Source organism: Plasmodium relictum (assembly GCF_900005765.1).
Source record: "Plasmodium relictum strain SGS1 genome assembly, chromosome: 13".
In the NCBI taxonomy this organism is placed as follows: Eukaryota; Apicomplexa; class Aconoidasida; order Haemosporida; family Plasmodiidae; genus Plasmodium; species Plasmodium relictum.
In genome coordinates this window covers 989,450-1,010,625 of record NC_041691.1, presented here as the reverse complement: position 1 = coordinate 1,010,625, position 21,176 = coordinate 989,450, and the positions used below count along the sequence as shown (strand labels likewise).

The 21,176-nt window shown below is 19.1% G+C and overlaps 6 protein-coding genes across 6 annotated transcripts; 4 read left to right on the top strand and 2 right to left on the bottom strand.

The window, feature by feature from the left end:
* Positions 1-2,862: 2,862 nt before the first annotated feature.
* On the top strand, positions 2,863-7,875 carry PRELSG_1324400 (conserved Plasmodium protein, unknown function; the record flags this gene model as incomplete). The annotated part of the gene is made up of 2 exons (XM_028678781.1): positions 2,863-3,322; positions 3,530-7,875. 2 exons carry the CDS (start codon positions 2,863-2,865, stop codon positions 7,873-7,875), a joined length of 4,806 nt encoding a protein of 1,601 aa, XP_028535892.1.
* Positions 7,876-8,140: 265 nt separating this feature from the next.
* On the bottom strand, positions 8,141-8,407 carry PRELSG_1324300 (ubiquinol-cytochrome c reductase hinge protein, putative; the record flags this gene model as incomplete). Its single annotated transcript, XM_028678780.1, has 1 exon — positions 8,141-8,407. One exon carries the CDS (start codon positions 8,405-8,407, stop codon positions 8,141-8,143), a length of 267 nt encoding a protein of 88 aa, XP_028535891.1.
* Positions 8,408-8,969: 562 nt separating this feature from the next.
* On the top strand, positions 8,970-12,014 carry PRELSG_1324200 (conserved Plasmodium protein, unknown function; the record flags this gene model as incomplete). The annotated part of the gene is made up of 1 exon (XM_028678777.1): positions 8,970-12,014. The coding sequence occupies one exon, from the start codon at positions 8,970-8,972 to the stop codon at positions 12,012-12,014; it is 3,045 nt and encodes a 1,014-aa protein (XP_028535890.1).
* Positions 12,015-12,447: 433 nt separating this feature from the next.
* On the top strand, positions 12,448-15,195 carry PRELSG_1324100 (lipase, putative; the record flags this gene model as incomplete). Its single annotated transcript, XM_028678776.1, has 1 exon — positions 12,448-15,195. One exon carries the CDS (start codon positions 12,448-12,450, stop codon positions 15,193-15,195), a length of 2,748 nt encoding a protein of 915 aa, XP_028535889.1.
* Positions 15,196-15,743: 548 nt separating this feature from the next.
* On the bottom strand, positions 15,744-18,632 carry PRELSG_1324000 (leucine-zipper-like transcriptional regulator 1, putative; the record flags this gene model as incomplete). Its single annotated transcript, XM_028678775.1, has 1 exon — positions 15,744-18,632. The coding sequence occupies one exon, from the start codon at positions 18,630-18,632 to the stop codon at positions 15,744-15,746; it is 2,889 nt and encodes a 962-aa protein (XP_028535888.1).
* A 1,294-nt stretch (positions 18,633-19,926) lies between these two features.
* Positions 19,927-20,421, top strand: Sel4 (selenoprotein, putative; the record flags this gene model as incomplete). The annotated part of the gene is made up of 2 exons (XM_028678774.1): positions 19,927-20,303; positions 20,397-20,421. The coding sequence occupies 2 exons, from the start codon at positions 19,927-19,929 to the stop codon at positions 20,419-20,421; spliced, it is 402 nt and encodes a 133-aa protein (XP_028535887.1).
* Between the last annotated feature and the right edge of the window lie 755 nt (positions 20,422-21,176).

Sequence of the window (21,176 nt, the reverse complement as noted above, 5' to 3'; positions counted from 1 at the left end):
AAAATAAATTATTTAATTCTTAAACTCATTATGATTGTTACTCGTTAAATCATTTAATTTTTTTTTTTTTACTATTTTTTGTTGTAAAAATAATACATAGAAAAATTAATATAATTTAAATGCAATTTTTTATTTCTTACAAAAAAAAAGTCCATTTAATGCTCTAATGATTAATGATTCCAAAAAAAAAAAAAAAGAGAATTTGAAAATTAGTATATGCCAAATTCATTGTTTTGAAAGACTTAAAAAATAAATTGATTTAAAAAATTCACAAATCTTGAATTTTTTATAGAATAATTTTTTTCAAAGTTTATATCTCCTTTTTTATTCTTTTAATTTGGTTTAATTTTTCTCATTGTTTAATATACGAAACATTTTTGCTTTTCTTATAAAAAAATGAATGCAAAAGAACAACATACTGAAATTGAAAGAAACCATCTATTGTTCAAAGCATGAGAAAACATGCAAGCTTTCATATTATACCATTTTTTTCTTCCCCCTTTTTAAATTATACAATATGTTTTTCATTTACTTCTCATATTTACTTTTGGATTAATAAATAATATATAAAAGAAATTACGTATTATATGTTTTCGTTTTTATATTTGTTGCATGACTTTAAATTTTTTGTTCATTTTGAGAAAAAAAAAAAAATAATAAACAAATAAAAAAAGCATTTGCAGTATTTTATACACTAAATAAGATACTTTCTCCTTTTATTCATGAACTTTTAATGAATAATTAAATATTATTTGTATTTATTACAAACTATAATTAAATATGAACATATTTGATGAGTAGATATGCATACGTTTAATTTAGAAAAAATCTGTAAAGGCTATACAATTTCATTTATATATAAAAAAATGTCTTACATGTTCTTTTTTATAAATAATTAATTATTAATTAATCGACTTATTGATCCAAATATAAATAAGGTTCAAAAAATGTTTATTATGAATCTTGTAAAAATATTTAAATAAAAACAACAGGAGAGATTAAAACTTTAACATACTTAGTTACTTTTTAAAACTCTTTTTTCTTTCCTTTCAAAGCAATTTTATGTGAGCATTTATTTTATTTTATTTTTTTTTCTCAATTTATTTTGCAGAAGCACTTAAAAAATTAATTACTTTTTTTTTTTTTTTAAATATTAAGATCTAATTATGGAAAATTTACTTATCAATATTATGATGTTAACTTTTTATATATTAAAAATCATTACATTATTGTAGTACAGTTATTTTATTTTATTTTTTTTTTTTTTGTCAACTACATGCAAATTAAAAAATATAATTAAAAATTTTAAAAATATAAAATATACATATGTTTCCTATTTATTAATTTATTTTTTTAAATTTTAAAATATTTAATTTTTTCATATATTAAAATAAACTGATTTCATGTATAAGATCTTTTTTTTGTTTTTGCTTTCTTAAAATATTTTTTTTTTTTTTTTTGTAGCGTCCTTTTCAATTAAGTACTTTATATTTTTTTTCATTAGAATTTTTTTATATTCATTTATTCATTTGTGTAAAATGCAATGAATTATAAGAATCATATAATTAACAAATTTATATATATTTACTCTATTAAAAGATGAATTATAATGACGAATTATTGAAATTTGTAAGCAAAAATTACATAGGGATATCAAAAAATGATAATTATTTGAAGTCTATTTTAAAGCCTAAGGAGTTAGAGAATTTAAGGTTAATTTGCCCTAAATGTAAAGATAATATTCTTAAAGAACTTTATGCAGAACATTTATATATGTGTTCACAAAACTTTTCAAATGGCAAAAGTATTTGATAGATGTTAAAATATTAACTAATGTTTACTAGAAAAAATTATAATTAAAAAATTATAATATGCATTAATATTTAGCAGTGAAAATTTATTTCTTCATACATGAAGAAAATAACAAAAAAAAGAAAGCACGAAGTTTTAATTATTCTCTAAAGAAAAATTATTAGTTTAATAGCTTAGATATAGTGGAGATATATGTTTATGTGAATAAAAATAAAATATTTCAATAAAAATTAAACAAACTGTAAGATCTTAAAATTTAAGCATTTTTTCTTTTTCTCTTTTGTTTTTCACTATAATTTTTTTAAGTTAATTATTTGTTTTTGTTTTTGTGATTTAAATTTTATATCTTTCATTAAAATCTCATATTTTATATGGAGTTATTTTTTTAATTAAATAACTTCATAATTTTTTAGAAATAAAATGAGGGAAATTTTTTTTAAAATTTTTTTGTTTTAAATTACTTTAAGAATTAAATTTTTTTTTTCTTTATTGGAATTGTTTTCTTACACATTCCTATGTTTTAAGCTAGTATTAACTTTTTCTTTTTAAATAAAAAAATTTAATGTGTTATTTATACTAATATAGATTTTTAATATACTGTTTCTAAGTAAAACTATACTTTAAATGAATAATTGAAAATGCTAAAAAAGACTTAATTTTATAATAATTTTCTTTTGTTTTTAAATATACATTCATTTTAATGCCAACAGTTATTTTAAAAAAAAAATAGAATTTTAATGAAAATATATTTATGACAAAATAAAATATTTTAGAAGCGAAAAAAAATATGAAAATTAAAAATTTAGTGATCTATAATTTATTAATAAAAAATTAATGAAAAGAAAATATAAAAGTAAATATAAAAAATTAATTGCAAATTTTATATTTAACTTTTTTTTTTTTTTTTTTTTAATTGAAATCTGAGTTTTCATCAATATATATGTAAAACTTTTTAAAGTTGTTAGAATATAAATAAAATGAAAACAGATATTTTCTATAATTTAAGTTATATATAGTAAAAATATATAATTCAGAAAAATTAAAAAAATAATGAATTATATAGAAAGAAATAAAATTGAAACTATATATAAGGATGATTATACAGATTTTACTAGACTTAGTGATTTTGAAATTTTTACAAAAGATATTTTAGTTAGCTTAAAAAAATTAAATATTAAAGAAACAAAAAAAAAGTATGAAAATAAATATGCTTTTATAAATAATGAAAAAAATAAAACTTCTTTAGCACCCTTATCTTTAGTTATAATTGTTGAAGATAGCTGTAAATTACTAAAAAAATATATAAAAAAAGATTATATAATAAAATTAAATTACGTTTATTTTCCATATAATAAGTGCCAAAAAATTTTCCCATTTCATGATAGTTCATACATTTATAATAAAAATGTTACAATTGTAAATTCTTTTTATTGCTTACATGGCAATTTAAATTGTTCAGAAGTATCTTTATTTCCAGCCCGAACTTTCCCAATACAAAGATTTTTTTTTGGTAAAGTTTTTTTTTTTCAATTTTACGTTTTATTACTTTTTTTTCTAAACCATTTTGTATTTTCCATATATGTAATTTTATATTATAATTTTATACAATAATACATTGTCCCTTTACTCATTATCATATTATCTTTTTACACATTCTAATATATCTTAATATTTTGTAAGTTTTATACTCATTCCTTTTTTTTTTTTTTCTATTTAGTTAATGAATATATAGAATTAGAAATTAATGATAAGAATGGATTAGAAGATGAACGATGTATTAATATTGAACATTTTTCTATTAGTAGTTTAATTTTAAATAGCTTAAAATTGGCTCTTAGTGAATTAGATATATCCGTACCTACATTTATTATAATAGATAAAAATGAACATATCTATCATGGTCATTTTCATACAAATGATTATATATATTATAAATGTATAAATCCCCTTAAACTAAATCATAGAGAAAACAAAAAAAGAAATAATAAAGAGCAAAAAAAAAATATTAGTTTATGTAATAATGAAAAAATAAAAAACTATATTGCATTATTTAAAGGTGTTGGTTTGGAAGTAAATTACCATTCCTTTAAATTTTATAATTATTTCAAATGTTTCACTTTTGACCATTTATTATCTTTGTTTTGCTTATTTATATATTTAGCTAATATAAAAGGAAACAATATTTATAATATAAATATTCATCTAAAAAATATATATTTAATTGATAAATTACATAATTATAAATTTCCTAAATCGTTAAATTTAAAAAATAAAAAATATGATTTATTAAAAATAAAAGCAAAAGGAACAAATGAAAAATGTAAAAGTAAATATACTTTAAAAAATAGATATATGCTCAATATTTACAAAAATAAATTTTCTCATATATATTTAGATAATATATTTAATTACATAAAAAAAAATAGATACTACAGTAGAAAGTTATACCTATCTTATTTTACTAAAATGGAAAAAAATTATAATGATATGGTTCTTAAACAAAATAAAGAGAATAAGAGGAATAATTACTTATATAATAGTAAAAATAACTTTTGTAAACATAACTATGTAAGCCCTTTCAATAAAATAGAAAATACAGCTCTTCTCTCAGATGATGACTACAAGTTTTCTGACTATTTTTCACTCTACACATCTTCATATTCTAGTGTAACAAATGAAAATTTTAGCATTAAAAAAAAATCAACTTTTGAAGAGATAAATCATTTATTTGACATTGTAAGGAATCATAAAAATATACCAAAAAATGATAATTTTTTTTTGTCTATATATGTTTTGAATTTTATTAAGAATATGCAACATAAAATTTTGAATAATAATGAAAATGAAAAAAATAAAATAATTAATATTTGGAAAATAAGATTTATAAATAATGATAAATACAAAGGAAAAAATAGTTATTTATTGAAAAATATTTTGAATTTGTACTATAATGAATTATCAGAATTAAAAAAAAAAAAAAATGATAAATCATATAAAAATGATCAATCTATTGAAAATATTATAATTAAATATATACCGATAAAAAATAAAAAGTGGTTAAAACATGATGAAGCATCCTCATTCAACTGTTTTAATATAGAAGATGAGTATACAAGATATCATATAGACAGCATTTTAAATAACATGTTTAGTAATAACAAAAAAAAAATATACGAATACAATTATTTGAGAAAGAATAGGCTTATTCACTTAGAAGATAAAAAAAATTTAAATAAAGTATCTTTAAAAAAAAAGAATTGTTCTGAACCTTCTTACTTAAATGAAATATTAATAAATAACAATATATTGAACAACAATGTGGAGTATACACATGAAAATAGTTCTAATCAGCATAAGAAAAATACAAATTCTTTCTTTAAAATCAATCAAAGATATCATAAATTATACAAAAACAACAGAGAAAGTTTTTGCTTTTTTTTATGCAAAAATCATTTTTTAAAAAGGAATTATCTATATAAAAAAAAAAAAAATAAAATAAAATTTTTAAATTCTAGAAAAAAAAATATAAAAAAAAGAAAAAACGAAAAAAAATTACAACAAATTATAAGAGACTTTTTAATCATTAAAAAAAAATATTTCTTATGCCACCAGGAAGAAAAAATATCAATTTTATTTTGTTATTTAGCAAGTCATTCAAGTAATATCAAAACCTTTTATTATATATGGAATCAATTTTTCGATAACTTAAGAAATAAATATGAAAATAATGAATATATTTTTAATGATCATTTAGTTTTGTCATATGGCCCACTTAATATTTATTCTTATTCTTGTTCTATTCTTTCTCAATACATTAAAGCATTAAATATATCAACACAACAATTTAAAATTAACGAAAAGAGAAATCAAATGAAACAAAAAAAAACATTAAACTTTTTTTGCAATGAAAGTAATAGTTCTGTATCATATAATAACTCAAATTTATATGATTTCTTGAATGATAATGAAAATGATACAGATACAAATATTACACGTAATAAGAGTAATAGTTCTTCAACTAATTTAAAAAACGATATTTTAAGTGAAAATATAATTTTTTCAAGTGACATGAATAATAATGTATGTAAAAATGAGATAAATAAAAATAACAATTATAATTTTGAATTAGAATATATTAAAGAATTTAAAGATCCACTAACAAAAAATTCGATTATAAACTCCGAAAATAATAATAATCTTAATAATATTAATAATATTAATATCAATAATAATAAATTTAATAATGATTATATTGATAATATTAAAAATTGTAGAGAAAAAAAGAATGTTATTTCACTAAGAAAAAGAAATGTAAAGGAAAAAAAAATTGTCTTATCGAATTTCTTTCCATTTCCTTTAATTAATATGGAATTGTTTATAAGTAAAAATAATGTTTGTACAAAGAATATAAATGATCAAGATGAAATGATTTTTTTAATTCATGAAATATTAAAAAATAAGAATAAAGACAATTATAACTTTACTGATTTCATAAAATGGTATAAAATAAATATAGGAAAAGTATATACATCTCAAAATTTATTGAAATATTGTTATAATTGTATAAAAAATAGCTACTTTGTTAATATTGACGCACTTTATATAAAAGATAAGTATAAGGAAATAAAGAGGAAGTATTATATGAATAATGATTATTTAAAAAACATGTTCGATTATGTCAAAAATAATTATGATTATATAAAGAAAATAAAGAGTCCATTTAATACTTTTTTTGTTGGTGAATTAAATTTAGATAATTTGTTAAATATGAGTATTTTAGATATATTAGAATGTGTTTATAAAATATTTTTTATATCATATATCAGTTCCATTATGCATTCCAAATTAATCTACATAAAAAAAATTCAAGATATTCTCTCAAAATTATTCACTATTATAAAAAAATTGCATAAAAAAAAAAAGAAAAAAATGAATAATTTTCTAAGATTTTTATTAAAGAAATGTAATTCACAAATGAATGAAAATGAACAAGAATATATTCAACAAAAGAATCAAAAAAAAGAACAGAGTAATAATGAACCCAATGATATGAATAATTCTCCAAGTAATAATAATTTGATGAAATGTAAAGAAAAAAATAATCCTGCTACATATAATACGAAGGAAGATAACTTTAAAGGTAATAACAGTGAAGATGATTTTTGCAGCATTAATAATATAGACAAAGAATATGATAAAAGTGGACGTAAAAATAATTTAAGAGAAAATAAAAATATTAACAGTTCTGAAAAAAGTAGTAATAATAATTTAGATATGAGTTATAAAGAGCAAAGTTTAAATTATAAGAATAACTACTGTAATAGTAAAGATGAGAACTATTTCAAAAATTTTCATTTTGATCATGCAGATGAAAAAAAAAGAACTACTTACAATGATATGCATTTTATAAATAGAATTAGAAAAATATACAAAAAAAGATACAAAATAATTTTTAACAAAAGACTATTTAATTTATTCGAAAAATGCGAAGAATTATACGATAAAAGTGTTTGGCTCTTTAAAATATTTAGTAATAACTTAAATGAAAAAAAGATTTTTAAGATAATAAATATTATATTAGAATCTGATGAAAAAGAAATAATTATAAAACCAAAATATGAAAAATACTTTTATAACTTCATAAAAAACTTAAGCTTATATAACAGTAGAAATTTATATGATAAAAAATTAAGTAATAATTTAAAATTTAATAGAATAAATAGATCAATTTTACAGAAAAATGATACAAATAAAAATAAAAAAACAAAAAATACAAAATATAACATCAGCAATTCATATCAAAATTTTGGAGTATCAGTAAAAATTAAAAAAAATGAATCATTATTAAAACATTTAAATAATGAACAAAATATTCTCCATAAAGACAAATTTTCTTTATTATTACATTCAAATAATAAAGAGCAGAATATTCAGGAGTGTATAATAGATTATGTTGATTGTAATTTCTTAAATCCTATTTATAATAATCCAACAAGAATGTATTGCAGTATTAATCAATTTAATTCAACGGTTTCATTTATCAAAGTATCACCAACTTTATAATTTTTTTTTTTTTTTTTCTGGTCTTATTTATTTACTTATAAATTACTTCTTCCCAATCTTTAATTTATATATTTCTTTCCTTTTTTTTTTTTTATTTAAATTTATTCATATTTCATATATATTTTTTTGTTAATTAAAGTCATTTAAACTATTAGGCGGTTTTTAAAAAAGCATTTATATTAAAAAAAAAAAAAAAAAAAACCTAAAAGGAAATGGAAATGTTAAAAAAAAAAATAAATAAATAAAAATATTATAATAATATACGCTAAACTAGATAATTAAATAAATCTTTAGCAACACAATGATCAATACAAACATATAATTCTTCATATTGGCCTAAACAATTTCCTTTATCATCAGTTCTTGCTTTTACTCTACTTACACAATTCTGATATTCATTAACTGGTCGAACACATTTCACTGCACATTTTTTTTCTAATTCTATTCGTGGATCCACTATTCTATCTTTTTCTTCCCTTTCTTTAAATTTAGGATAACGAACGAAAAATTCTGGATTATAAGGATATGACATACTTATATACACGTTTTTTAATATTAAAAAAGAATTTTAATTTTCTATCCTTCTATTTTTATTATCTACAAGAATAATATATAAAGATTTTCAATTGAAAATTTTCAATATATTTATAACAATAAAAAAACTGTTTTATCTTAACTTTTTATGATATAATATTTTTAAAAATACAATTTTTTGTACAAAAAATTAAACATTATGCTAAATATTTGTTACTTTAAATAGTTAAATTACTATTTTTTTTTTTTTCGAATAAAATGTTTTGTATATAAAAAAAAAAAAAAAAAAAGAGTAATAAATCAAGTTTTGGTAAAAAAAAAAATATTATATTATAGATAAAAGTTTTTATAAAAAAAAATATTAAAAAATTATATAAATATGTAAAATTACAATTATATTGCAATTTAATATAATGCAATTTAAATTTTAATATATCTTTTACATAAAATTTTTTATAAATATAAAAAATTATATATTTTTAAAAAGAAAATTTAGATAAAAATAATGGAACTAATTTGTGCAATAAATTAATCGTAAATTCCTAGTATATACATATAATATGATTATAAGATATAAAATAATAATTCTAAAAATTTTTCTTTTCGTATATGTTAATTTTTACATTGAAGGTTTGCATTACTATAATTCACATAATAAAAATAATGAAAACATAAACAAATTAATATTTAGATTTAAAAAATATAGAACCTTTATAAAAAATACGGTAAATGAAAAAAATAAGAACAATTTTTATGTTCCATTAAAAATTTTAAACGCACGAAAAATAAAAAGAATTGATGATACTTATAAAATAAAAGGCTATGCTTACTTGAATTCTTTACTTCAAAAAAAAGTATTTTTCTTCTTTTTAAAAAAAAGTAGTTATGAAAGGAATAGTTATTTATCAAAAAAAAAAAATATATATAAAAAGAAATTTAGTTTACATGAAAATGAAAATAAAAATAATAATTTAACAGAAGAAAAGAAAAGTAAATTAATTAAAAATATACAAAACAATTACTTAGCAATTGATTTTATTGATGAAAATAATGAAACCAGTGATATATTATTAAAAATACACATAAAAGGTAAATTAAGAGAATACTATTATGATTTGTGCGTAAAAAAATATAAAGAACTTAAATTAAAAGAAAACAAATATGAATATTCATATTTAAATGATGTACCAATCAACAATTTAATTAATTATATAGATAAAAATGATTACTTTAATATATTTTTAAAATATGTTAACGAAGATATTATAAAAGTTTATAAAATTATAAAAAATTTACATTTAATAGGATCACCAAGATTATTAAATAAAATTGATCACATTCATATAAGTAAATTTGATGATATAATTTTAAAGTTTTCAATTGATAAATATCCAATTATCAAATTTAATAAATCATATATCAATTTAGATTTAAATGTTAAAATACCTCCATATGAAAAAGGTTCCGCATTTAAAGAATTTCTAAAAATTCTTAAAAGTGAAAATGAAATTACAATAAATTCCGATGAAAAACATAAAGTTGAATGGAATAATGAAGTTTGTATAAATGTTTTAAGAGGATGGGTTTATAATTTTAATAATATTTATTATGATGAATTCTGTAAAATTGATTCAAATAACTATAAAAAGAGTGAGATCTTAAATGATGAAAAAAAAATAATAGAAGAGGAAACTCTTAATAAAGAAAAAAATGCATTGGAAAATAATAGAATTAAAGACTTAATAGATATAGATAAAGACGAAGAAAGCTTCATTAACAATTCAGATAATTATAATGAAGAAAATTCAAAAAGCGAAAATGATGAAAACTTATTTAATGAGACAGATACTGATAAGAGCGATTATGAATTCTTAAAAAATGTAGAATATACTAATTATTTTAAACAAGGTTATCAATTGCCTAATAATATTATTTCAATGAACAATTCTACTATATCAATAAAAGAAAATTATAATCCTTTAGGTTTCAATGAATCTTTAATCGGGATGAGCAAAAATGAAAAAAAAAATATAACTGTACATATACCAGTTTATTTATTCAAAGATTATTTTCAAAATAATCAATTTCATTATGATAAAAATAAAGATGATATTGTTAATCTAAAAGAAATCAATAAAGAAAGCATAAATAAATTTAGAGAAATAATCTATAAAGAAATTAAAAAAATGAAATATAATAGTGTTTTTCGAAAAATAGAAGATGTTTTAAAAAAAAATGAAAATAAATTTTTTGATAGTAATACTCTAGAAAAATCCTTCAAACAATATAATGAATATGGTGAAGAGAAAAAAAAACATGAAGAGAAAGATAATACAAATAGTAAAACAGAAGAAGAATTCTATTATGAAAATAATGAAGAGGATATTGATTCTATTCTAAATGATGATCATGTTACATATGAAGAAGATAAAAATGAAGAAAAGAAAGAAAATAACAAAAATGAAAAAAATCAGACAAATGAAAAAAGAGAAAAAAATGAAGAAGTAAGTTTTAATAAAAAATTTGATAAGTATTTAGAAGAATTATTAAAAGACGACATTAATTCGCTTGATAATAAATTATATAATAGAGAAAATGATAAAATAAAAGAAATTTTTCAAAATCTTTGTGATTTAAGTGAAAATGATAAAGAAGAAAATGTTGATGAAAATTTAAATGATTATATATTAGGAGAAAGTGATTTAATTAAATGCGTTTTAGAAGTAGAAGTGTTAGATATTAAAATAAGAAAAGAACGAAATGAAAATATAAATGACTATATTTTAAAAAAATATAATAAAACAATAGATGAAATATATAAAGATATAGAAGAAAGAGCTATAAAGGATATACAAAATAAATGTGTTCAACAAAAAAGAATGGAAACATATAAAAAATTAATGGAGATAACTTCTTTAAATGTTCCCATAACTTTATTTCGAGCACAGGGTAAAAGATTGTATAATAATTATCTGAAAAACATGCAAATGAAAAAAATTGAAAATGAAAAAACAGATAACATTTTGAATTTTGAAGACTATTTAAAAAAATCACAAAAAGATATTTATGATCAAATTAAATTTTCATTTATAGTTAAATCAATATTTCAAAATTCTAATTTAAAACTTAATTATGAAGAAATAATAAAAGATGTCATAAAGACTTTAATTAAAACACCAACAAACAATGTAAAAAATTTAATAAAAAGAATTTATACTATACATCAAGCACAAAGTGTTCTGGATTTTGTTTCTTTCAATTCTAATATTTCATATGATACAGATAATTCGTCCATTCATTTTTCCGTTAATTTAAAAAAAGGGTCACATTATACAAAAGAAGAATTTTTAAATGAAGATTCAGGTAAATCAAATAAACCAGAAATACTTGATGATTTAAATTTATTAAAAGATAAGGACGAAAAAATAAATGAATTAAATAATGAAAAAACTAAAGAAAAAGTCTTTCATTTTGATGACGAATCTCATTATGTAGTAGAAAAAAAAAAGGAAAATAATGAAAGTATAGAATTAAAATATTATACATTCAAAAAAGGTGCCAACTATACCAAATATTTTCATGAAAAATATAATAAAAATAAATAAAGAAAAATAAATTTCTCTTTTTTTTGTATTATATATTTATTACTAGTCATATTTCATATAAGAGTTTTAAAATAAAATTTTTTTTTTCTTCATCGAGATAAAATTGACTATTTTTATTTCAACATCATAGCTAGATATTCATTTTTAGATACTTTTTAATTATAATAATTTTATATTTTTTTTAAATTTTAATTTTAATTTTTTTGCATGTGGTTTTAGTTTTCAAACCTTGCATTCATCTGAAAAAATTATTTTTTTCTATGAAAAAAAAAAAATTCAAAAAAAGATATATTCTATATCTTTTTAAATAATTAAAGAATAATTTTTTTAAATAATTTTTTTAAATAATTTTTTTAAATAATTTTTTTTTTAATAAATAAATAAGAAACATTATTAAACATGTATTTATATATATGTAGATATTTTTAAAAAAATGACACCATACATATTCATATATTTTTTCAATATTTTCTGCATAAGTTTTTTTAGAATATTTATATATTGTGATTCTACCATTAATAATAATGTAAATTCATCTCTGCATAATAATAAACCTTTTGAAATTTTTAAAGGGCACGAAAAAAAAATCATAGAAAATGATATGAACTATGGAAAGAAAAATATATTTAAAAAAGGAGATGAAAATAATACGCAAAATGAAGAAACTAAAGAAAACAATGAAAATGAACTAACCAACTTAAAAAATATAGATGAAACTAAAGGAAAAATAAATCACAACCAAAATATATTAATAGAAGAAAATGAATTATATGGAAAAAAATACAATGAAGAAAAAGAGAGTACGCATGTAGATGTAAGGAGTAATGCTAATATAGAAGAAAAAAAAAACAAAGATAAAGTAAAAGAAGGAAGTGAAGGAGAAAATAATGGAGAAATAAAAGGACACAATATGAAGGAAGAGAAAGAGGAGAGTAAAGAGCAAATGAGAAATGAAAACATAGAAGAAAGAGATATTGAAGCAAAAAATGAAAAAATTAGTAACGAATGTAAAAATAATACTATAGGAATATCAAATAATTCTGAATCAACAAAAACAAGTATTTTTCTCCACAAAATGGAGTATATGGGCATTTTAAATAGATATAATGAAGATCTAAAATTATATAAAAAAAAATTGGACATAAATGAGAAAAGTGATTTTTATGACTATATAAAGAAAAGAAGAAACCTTATAAGTATTGACCATAAAAATGAATACTTATTAAAAATAAACTATGGAAAAGGATATGATTTTTCTCTACATAATCTATATGTAGTTAATGAGGAAAAAATAGCTGAAAAGTTTTATTCCAATTTTACATATCTGAGAGATGAAGATAATTCAACTTTATATAATTTGTCATATTTTGCTAACCTAAGTAAAATAGATATTGACCCCACATTATTTAAAGAATATTATATGAAAATGGAACAATGTGAAGGAGAATATTTGCCATTAAAAAGTTCAGTTATTGAAAGAATATGTTTTGTCTCAAATCATATAAAAAAAAATCCATATATTAATAAAGTAAAGATTACAAATAAAAAGCCTCTTTTATATCGTATATTTTTAAAGTTCATAAAAGCTTTTAAAAAATTATCTGTAAAGCAGTGCATTAAAAATGTTGAAGAATCCAATCTTCTTGACGTGCTTCTCATTTTTAATGATGAACTTGTTAAAGAATCAAAGAAAGAACGTAACTTAGGAAAGTGTATAAATAATATAATTACAAGACACAAAGAGTGGTATGAAGTATTTAACTTTTTATTTTCTATTATGTTAGGTTGTTCAACCCATGTAAAAGAACACTACTTTTTAAATGAAGAAGAAAAAAATGAAATATATAACAAACAAAAATTAATAGATTTACCAATATTTAAATATCTTGATAAAGAAAAGATTGATTTTTATTTACCACGTAATTTAGAGACAAAAATTAATATAGATTTATACAATGATGTGTCTGAACCTGTTCCATATAAAAGAGAAATTTTTAGGACATGGTATGCATGTTATTTATTTGTTCATAAGGTATACCTTTTGAGTAAAATGTGGAATTTAGTAAAACACTGGAGAGCAACAAAATATGTACCTAAACCTTGGTATGTACAACATGTTGGAAGTGGTCTTATTCCACATATTATTAGTTTGTACAATGATAAAAAAAAGAAATATTTTTATATGAGATATCTTGATGAAAACCAATTTTTCATGCATTTTAAAAGAAGTAAAAAATATCCATTACCAGATTATGATAAAAATAATTATCATTTAGTTGAAAATATAATTGCTTTTCAAGGAACATCAACTCCATCAATGTGGTTTTTAAATTTGATATATAAATTGTCTCCATATCATATATTAAGTAAAGGGAAAATGCACAAGGGATATATATTTATATTTGAACAAGCCGTTAAACCATATTTAGATGTTCTAAAAGAAAGTATACAACATGAAATTAAATTTAGTTCTAAGTACACAAAAGAAAATCCATACACTCTTATTTTTACTGGACATTCATTTGGTGCAGCTATGGCTCAGCTAAGTGCATTTTATTTGTCTAAATTTTTAGATGTTAAAAATAATGACTCCTTAAAAATTTATTCCATCACTTTTGGCTTACCGACTTTTTATGATATTCAATTTTCCGATGATTTTCGTAACAGTGGAGCTATTATTAATAACATTAATGTTAATTATGACCCAGTGCACGTGGCAATGGCAATTCCTGAAATAAATAACTTTTATAACCCTGATGAAAAAAACAACTTAATGATAATTTTGAACGTTGAAGATTTAAAACATCTAAATTATGATTTTGGAGAAAACATTTTTTATGGAGATGAAATTTTTAATGCAAAAAATCACCATAATCATATTATGACGCACTTTGTTACTAAATATATTTTCAAAAAAAATATTTTCTTAAATTTAAGAGAATTGCACATTTCGCAAACTCATTATTTTTTTTATTATGTATTTTTAACTCTCTTATCGGGATGGGCAAATGAGGCAGATTGGGGTACATATTTTATGGCTACATATTTCGTATATGATATTTCTACTTATTCTCATAACGAATTGATGAGCAAGTCAAAAGAATCTTATAAAAAATATAAAGATTTTTTTATGAAAAAAAAATTGCAAAATATGAAAACTGAATCCAAAAATAAAGAGTAGTTAATTTTATAAAAAAAAATTGTGCCCAAGTTATTTATTAAATATATATAATTTTTTTTTTTAATATTTATTAAAATTTGCTTTTAAATTATTAAGTTTTTAATTAATATAATTTATATATATTATGGATATATCCATAATAAATAGTTTTGTTTTAGTAATTTTTAGTATAATTTTTAAATTAATGTTAAATTTTTTTTTAATTTTGTTTTTAATTATCTAAAAAAATTTGTGTTATAAATAATATAAAATATTAAATTTTTTTTATTTTTAATAATTTTTAATGTTCTTTTTTTAATTTTAAATATAAAATATTTTAATTAAAGAAAACACAAAAAAAACTAATTAAAAATTATTTTTTAAAAGTTCTTTAAAAAAATATGTATAAAAATAAAATATAGTGAAAATAATATAAAAAAATTTTCATAAAAGCTAGAAAAAAAAAGAAAAAAATTGATATTCTATAAAGGAATGTTATACAAAAAAAATTGTAAAAATCTTTATGACTTCCTTTAATATATATATGTTTCAATAATTTTACTTCTTATTCATATTTGATTAAGACATAATTTTGATATATCTACGATTAAAGAGGGATTTGATTTCAATTCTTCGAACCCTTTTGTAAATATAATGTGTTGAGAATTGTACTTAATAAAAGTTAAGCAGTGGTATTTTAATTCAGATGCATTATATATATCTGCATGTTTTAATAAATAGCATGCATTATTAATATTAATTTTATTAATAAGAACATTTATGCATAATCCTTTTAAAATGTGTATAGAATATTCATTTGATAAACCCATAATCTCAGTTAAAATTGTATAAGAAATATTGTAAATATTCTTTAACCTTCCAGTATAAAGAAATTCAATCATTTTAATATATGATTCATATGACCAATCATTAACCTCTAATGTACTATGTTTACTTTGAAAGGAATTATTAAAAAATAAAGATTTAAAATATGAACCGTGAGTGCATAAAATATTTTTATGTGCATATATTTTTTTGTTCTGGACTATAATTGTTATATCAGAAAATTGTGGATTATTTACTAAACTACGTAACATTTTAAGAAGCTTTTTAATGGAAATATCAGTTAACACCTTTTGTTCTATTTTACTAGCATCAAAAATGCATAAGTCATTATACCATGTATTTCCATCAAATCCACCAAATATAAATATTTGTTTTTTTTTATAAACACAGCAAGTATGTTTTTGTCTGCAATGAGGAGTATTTTTTTGGGAGGGTAATAAAGTAATATTTTTTCTTTTAATATCAATAATATATGTCTTATTTAATCTTTCATTTCCATTATATCCACCAAATAGAAAAATTTTTTTAAATAAAAAGCAGCTTGTGTGTCCTGCTATACAAGGCAATAAAAAATTTGAAAATTTTATTTCTGTCCAAACTAGCTTCTTTGTGTTAAGAACAAACAAATCATTTAAATAACATTTCATGGAACGACCACCATATAAATATAAATTGTTATTTAAATTTATCATAGAATGAGCATTTCTTGGGCAAGGAATTGAACCCATAGTTTCAGCACAAATCCATTTTCTTTTTTCTGTATCAAAAACTTCTACATTGTTAGAACAACTGTTTCCATCAAAACCACCAAATAAATATAGTTTATTTTTTACTGCATTTAATGTGTGGCATGCTCTTGGGGATGGCCAATATTCTAATTTTTTTTTTTTTATTTCAACAAAATAAATATAATTATATGAGCAGATATCCTTTTCTTCATTGGATTCATCTGAATTTAAACTGGAACTACTACTGAATGCACTTGCTTCCTTATTATATCTTTTATACAATGAATTGCATTTATTGTTTTTTAAATTTAACTTACCTAATGAATTAACTACACCACTTGCGTTTAAAACATGCATATCATCTAACCATTTTGTTGAATCATGACCACCAAAAATGTAAATTTTTTCATTAATACAACATGAAGCATGGTTATTTCTAGGAAGAGGAACCTGAAACTTTTCTATTATATCTCCTTTACAAATACTATTCAAGATATTATAATTTATTGAAGTTCTTTTTGTAAAAAGAGAATAATAATCATAATCATTATTTAATTTCATGGTGCATTTTAATTTATCTTTTTTTTCTTCTTTTTTATTATATTTTTCACTATTATTTTTTAATTCTTCATCTTCATCTTCTTCTTCATCTTCATCTTCATCTTCTTCATCTTCATCTTCATCTTCCTCATCTTCATCTTCATCTTCCTCATCTTCATCTTCTTCATCTTCATCCTCCTCATCTTCATTTTCATATTCCTCATCTTCATCATATTTTTCTATTTCTTGAATTTCGCCCTTCCTACATTTTATTTTCACATTTTTTTTTTCTTTTTCTCTTGATTCTTGTTCCTTTTCTATTTCTTCGTTCTCCGTTGTTTCACTTTTATCACTTGGAATGCGAATGTTTTTATATGTTACATTTTTTTCAAGTGAATAATAATTCATTTTAGAGTATAATTTTTTTAAGACTTTAATTTTTTCAAAATAGCATTCTGCTTTTTCATAATCAACAAAAAACCATTTTTTTTGTTCAATATCATAAATATAAAGATCATTTAAAGCTTTCTTTCCATTCCATCCACCAAATAAAAAAAGTTTATTTTCTATTATATCACATGTATGCGATGCCCTATTAGATGGAATTGACAATATTGAATTATATTCTTTAATATAATATCTATTATATGAACCTTTTTTATCATTCGAGTATGAATCTCTTTTATAATTATGTAAAGAAGTAGATTCACAAACTCTTTCTCTATCATATTCATAAGTACTTCTGTTTTTATATTTTTGGCGTATCCAGCATTTAGAATATATATCTGCATTAACGTCTTTGATTAATTCATTATATTTTTTTTTGTTACATTTATTTTTATTAGTATTTATATTATTTTCTACTTTATTCAAAAACTTTGTTTTAATTTCCTTTGAAAAAATTACAGACGAACTACCATTGCTTAATGAATTTTCAATAGATAAATTATTAGATAACTTAGTTTTCTGAAATTTTTTATTTTTGAAATCATCTTCACTATCACTTATAAAAATATAATTATCATCAGAATTAATATGGAAATCAAGATTCTCAACATAAGTATTATTATTTATATTATTTTTCATTTTTAATTCACATTTGTTTATTACTGTATCAGCAACAAAATCATTAATACCATTTTGAATAAAGCTACAGTCTTTACCAAAGTTTGAATTGTATTTTAAAATAAACTCTCTATCTGATTTTTTCAAATTATCTTTATTTTTTTCTTTTATCCCTTTTAAATTTCTATCAACAGGGGAATCATGAATTGTTTTATTAATTTCATCTTTTACTGAACTTGAAGATAGACTATTTTTATTATTTTTTTCTTTCGTATTCATTTTTTTATTGTGTTATAAATATTACAAAAATGTAAACATTTATTTCTATGGAATATTTTTAATATATTTTTTTTTTTTATTTCACATATTTTGAATTATAATATTTCATTTTCTGATATGAAAAATAATAAAAGACAATTTCATTTTGTTAAACACCAAGAAAAAAAAAAAAGAATTATCAAATAAAAATATCTCAATAAAAAAGCATAATTTTATAAAGTAACATTATGATTAAAATAAAATAACATTTTTTATGCTTTGTTAAACATATATATTATATATCATAACATAAATTATATGTTACTAAATTTTAAAACATAGAAACTGCATTTCTTATGACATGTACACTAAAATTCTCTTTAAGATATATTATTACACTATTTATATAAGAAAAAAAAATTATAAATTTTTTTTGAATACAAGTAACAAACCTCTTTTTGATAATTACCGAAATTTCATTTAATTATAACAAATATTTTTTGGTTTTAAAAAAAATATAAATGAAAGCATTTCCCTTTTTCTTAAATGATAGAACTTTGTCTTGTATAGGCAACAAAATATTTTAATTTTATCATATTTAAAAAAACGTAAATTATTTTTTTAAATATTTTTTTATTAATAGCCAATAAATATTGATATTTAATTATAAATATATGTATATATAATATAAAAATTGGTATAGAACAAGAAAACCAAAGAATGAAAAATGAAAAATTATTGTGTGTAAAATTTTTTTGCTTCGATTTCTTAAAAATAAATGTGAATTAATTTGAATTAAGTCATTTTTAATTTAATAAAAGATTAAAATTATTTAGCCATATTTAAGAAAATTTTAAATCATCAATATTTAAGTATAAATTTAAGAATATCAAACATATGGGGAATGCAAATGTTTAAATGAATTATTTTTATTAAAAAAAAAAGTAAAAATTATTTTAAAAGCATAAATGTTGTCAGTAATGAGAACATTTGAAATCTTGTATTTTTTAGTTTAAATTTTTATTTCTTTCATTCATTATTTTTTTTTATATATTAACATCACTTTAAATTTGAAGTATTTTCTTTTTTTTTCCTTCATTCTTAGTTATTTTTAACTATTTTTAAAAACGAACAATTAAATGCAGTTAATGAAAGAATGGAACACTGCAACACCATTATTTAAAGAATTAAAACTTTTCCATTATAATAACAATCAGGAGGATTTTAATATAATTAATGAATTATACATATTTCATTAATTATTTATTGTTGATCTAACAAAAATATTAATTCTTTATTTTTATATATGTTTAAAATGGAGAGACTGGAAAATAAAACATCGATGAATGATATAGCGTCTTTTACATTAAAAAATGTAGTCTTGCTATTTATTGGTATACTCTTTTTTATATTTATTTATAAGTTTTTCAAAGATAAAAATAAAATTAATGAAGCTAAGCATAACAGTGAAATAGATAAAAAAATGAAAATGGCAAGGGAAAAAAAATTGCAAGATTTAGAAAAAGAAATGATAGCTTACAAGGAAAAAATGAAAGAACAAATTAAAAAAAAAGAAGAAGAAAAAGAAGATAGAGTATTAGGTACCTCAAAACAAAGATTAGGTTCTAAAGATAATTCATTTAATCATTTTAAAGATTACTCAGGTTATTACAGGCCATCTATAAGAAATAGGTTATTTATTATTTTCATTTTATTAAAACAAAAATACTTAAAAATTTGTTTAAAATATAAATATGTATATAATTTTTTTTTATTTTTTTTTAGATACAAAAATTCTTCTTGACGATAGCTTAGATGAATTAAGAGCACATAAAAATAAAATAAAATTTAGGAATGTTATTTATGAATTTTGAAGAAAAACAAGAAAAAAAAAGGAAAGATTTAAAAAATCATTGCTCCTATATTTACTCTTTTTAATCTTTTTTTATTTCCCCCCCTATTTATTTTTGTGCTCTTTAATTCATCTTGAATAATTTTCATCTTCAGTTATATAAATAGAAATGCATATATTTTTAGTAGAACAATAAAAACTAATGATTTGTTCATTGGTAAAATTCACAAATGAATTCATGAACAATGAAATGTTTTATTTATCTACTAAGTTGTTAAATTATGTATTTTTTTTTTTTTTTTAAATAATTCTATTTTACTAAATTTTTAAGAGATGACAAAAAAAAAAAAAAAAAAAACAATTTTTCAATACATATATATATATATATATATTTGTCTTTCGAAATTTTTTTTTATAAAATTCTTAGTAACTTACAATAAGGATAATAAATAAAATATATAGTAATAAAAAGAATACATTTTATTTATATATTTATTTTTTTTTATTTTTTATTTTTTCTTGCTATATATGTTGTATCAAAACTATTAAATAAAATTGAAATTCCAGAAATATGATAAATAATACACTTATTTTTCTTCTTAAGAAATATTACATGTTTTATTAACGTTTATTAATTTATGTAATTCTTGTTTACATGAATATTCAAATATAAATTATAAAAAAATAAATACTAGTATTCAATAAAATATATA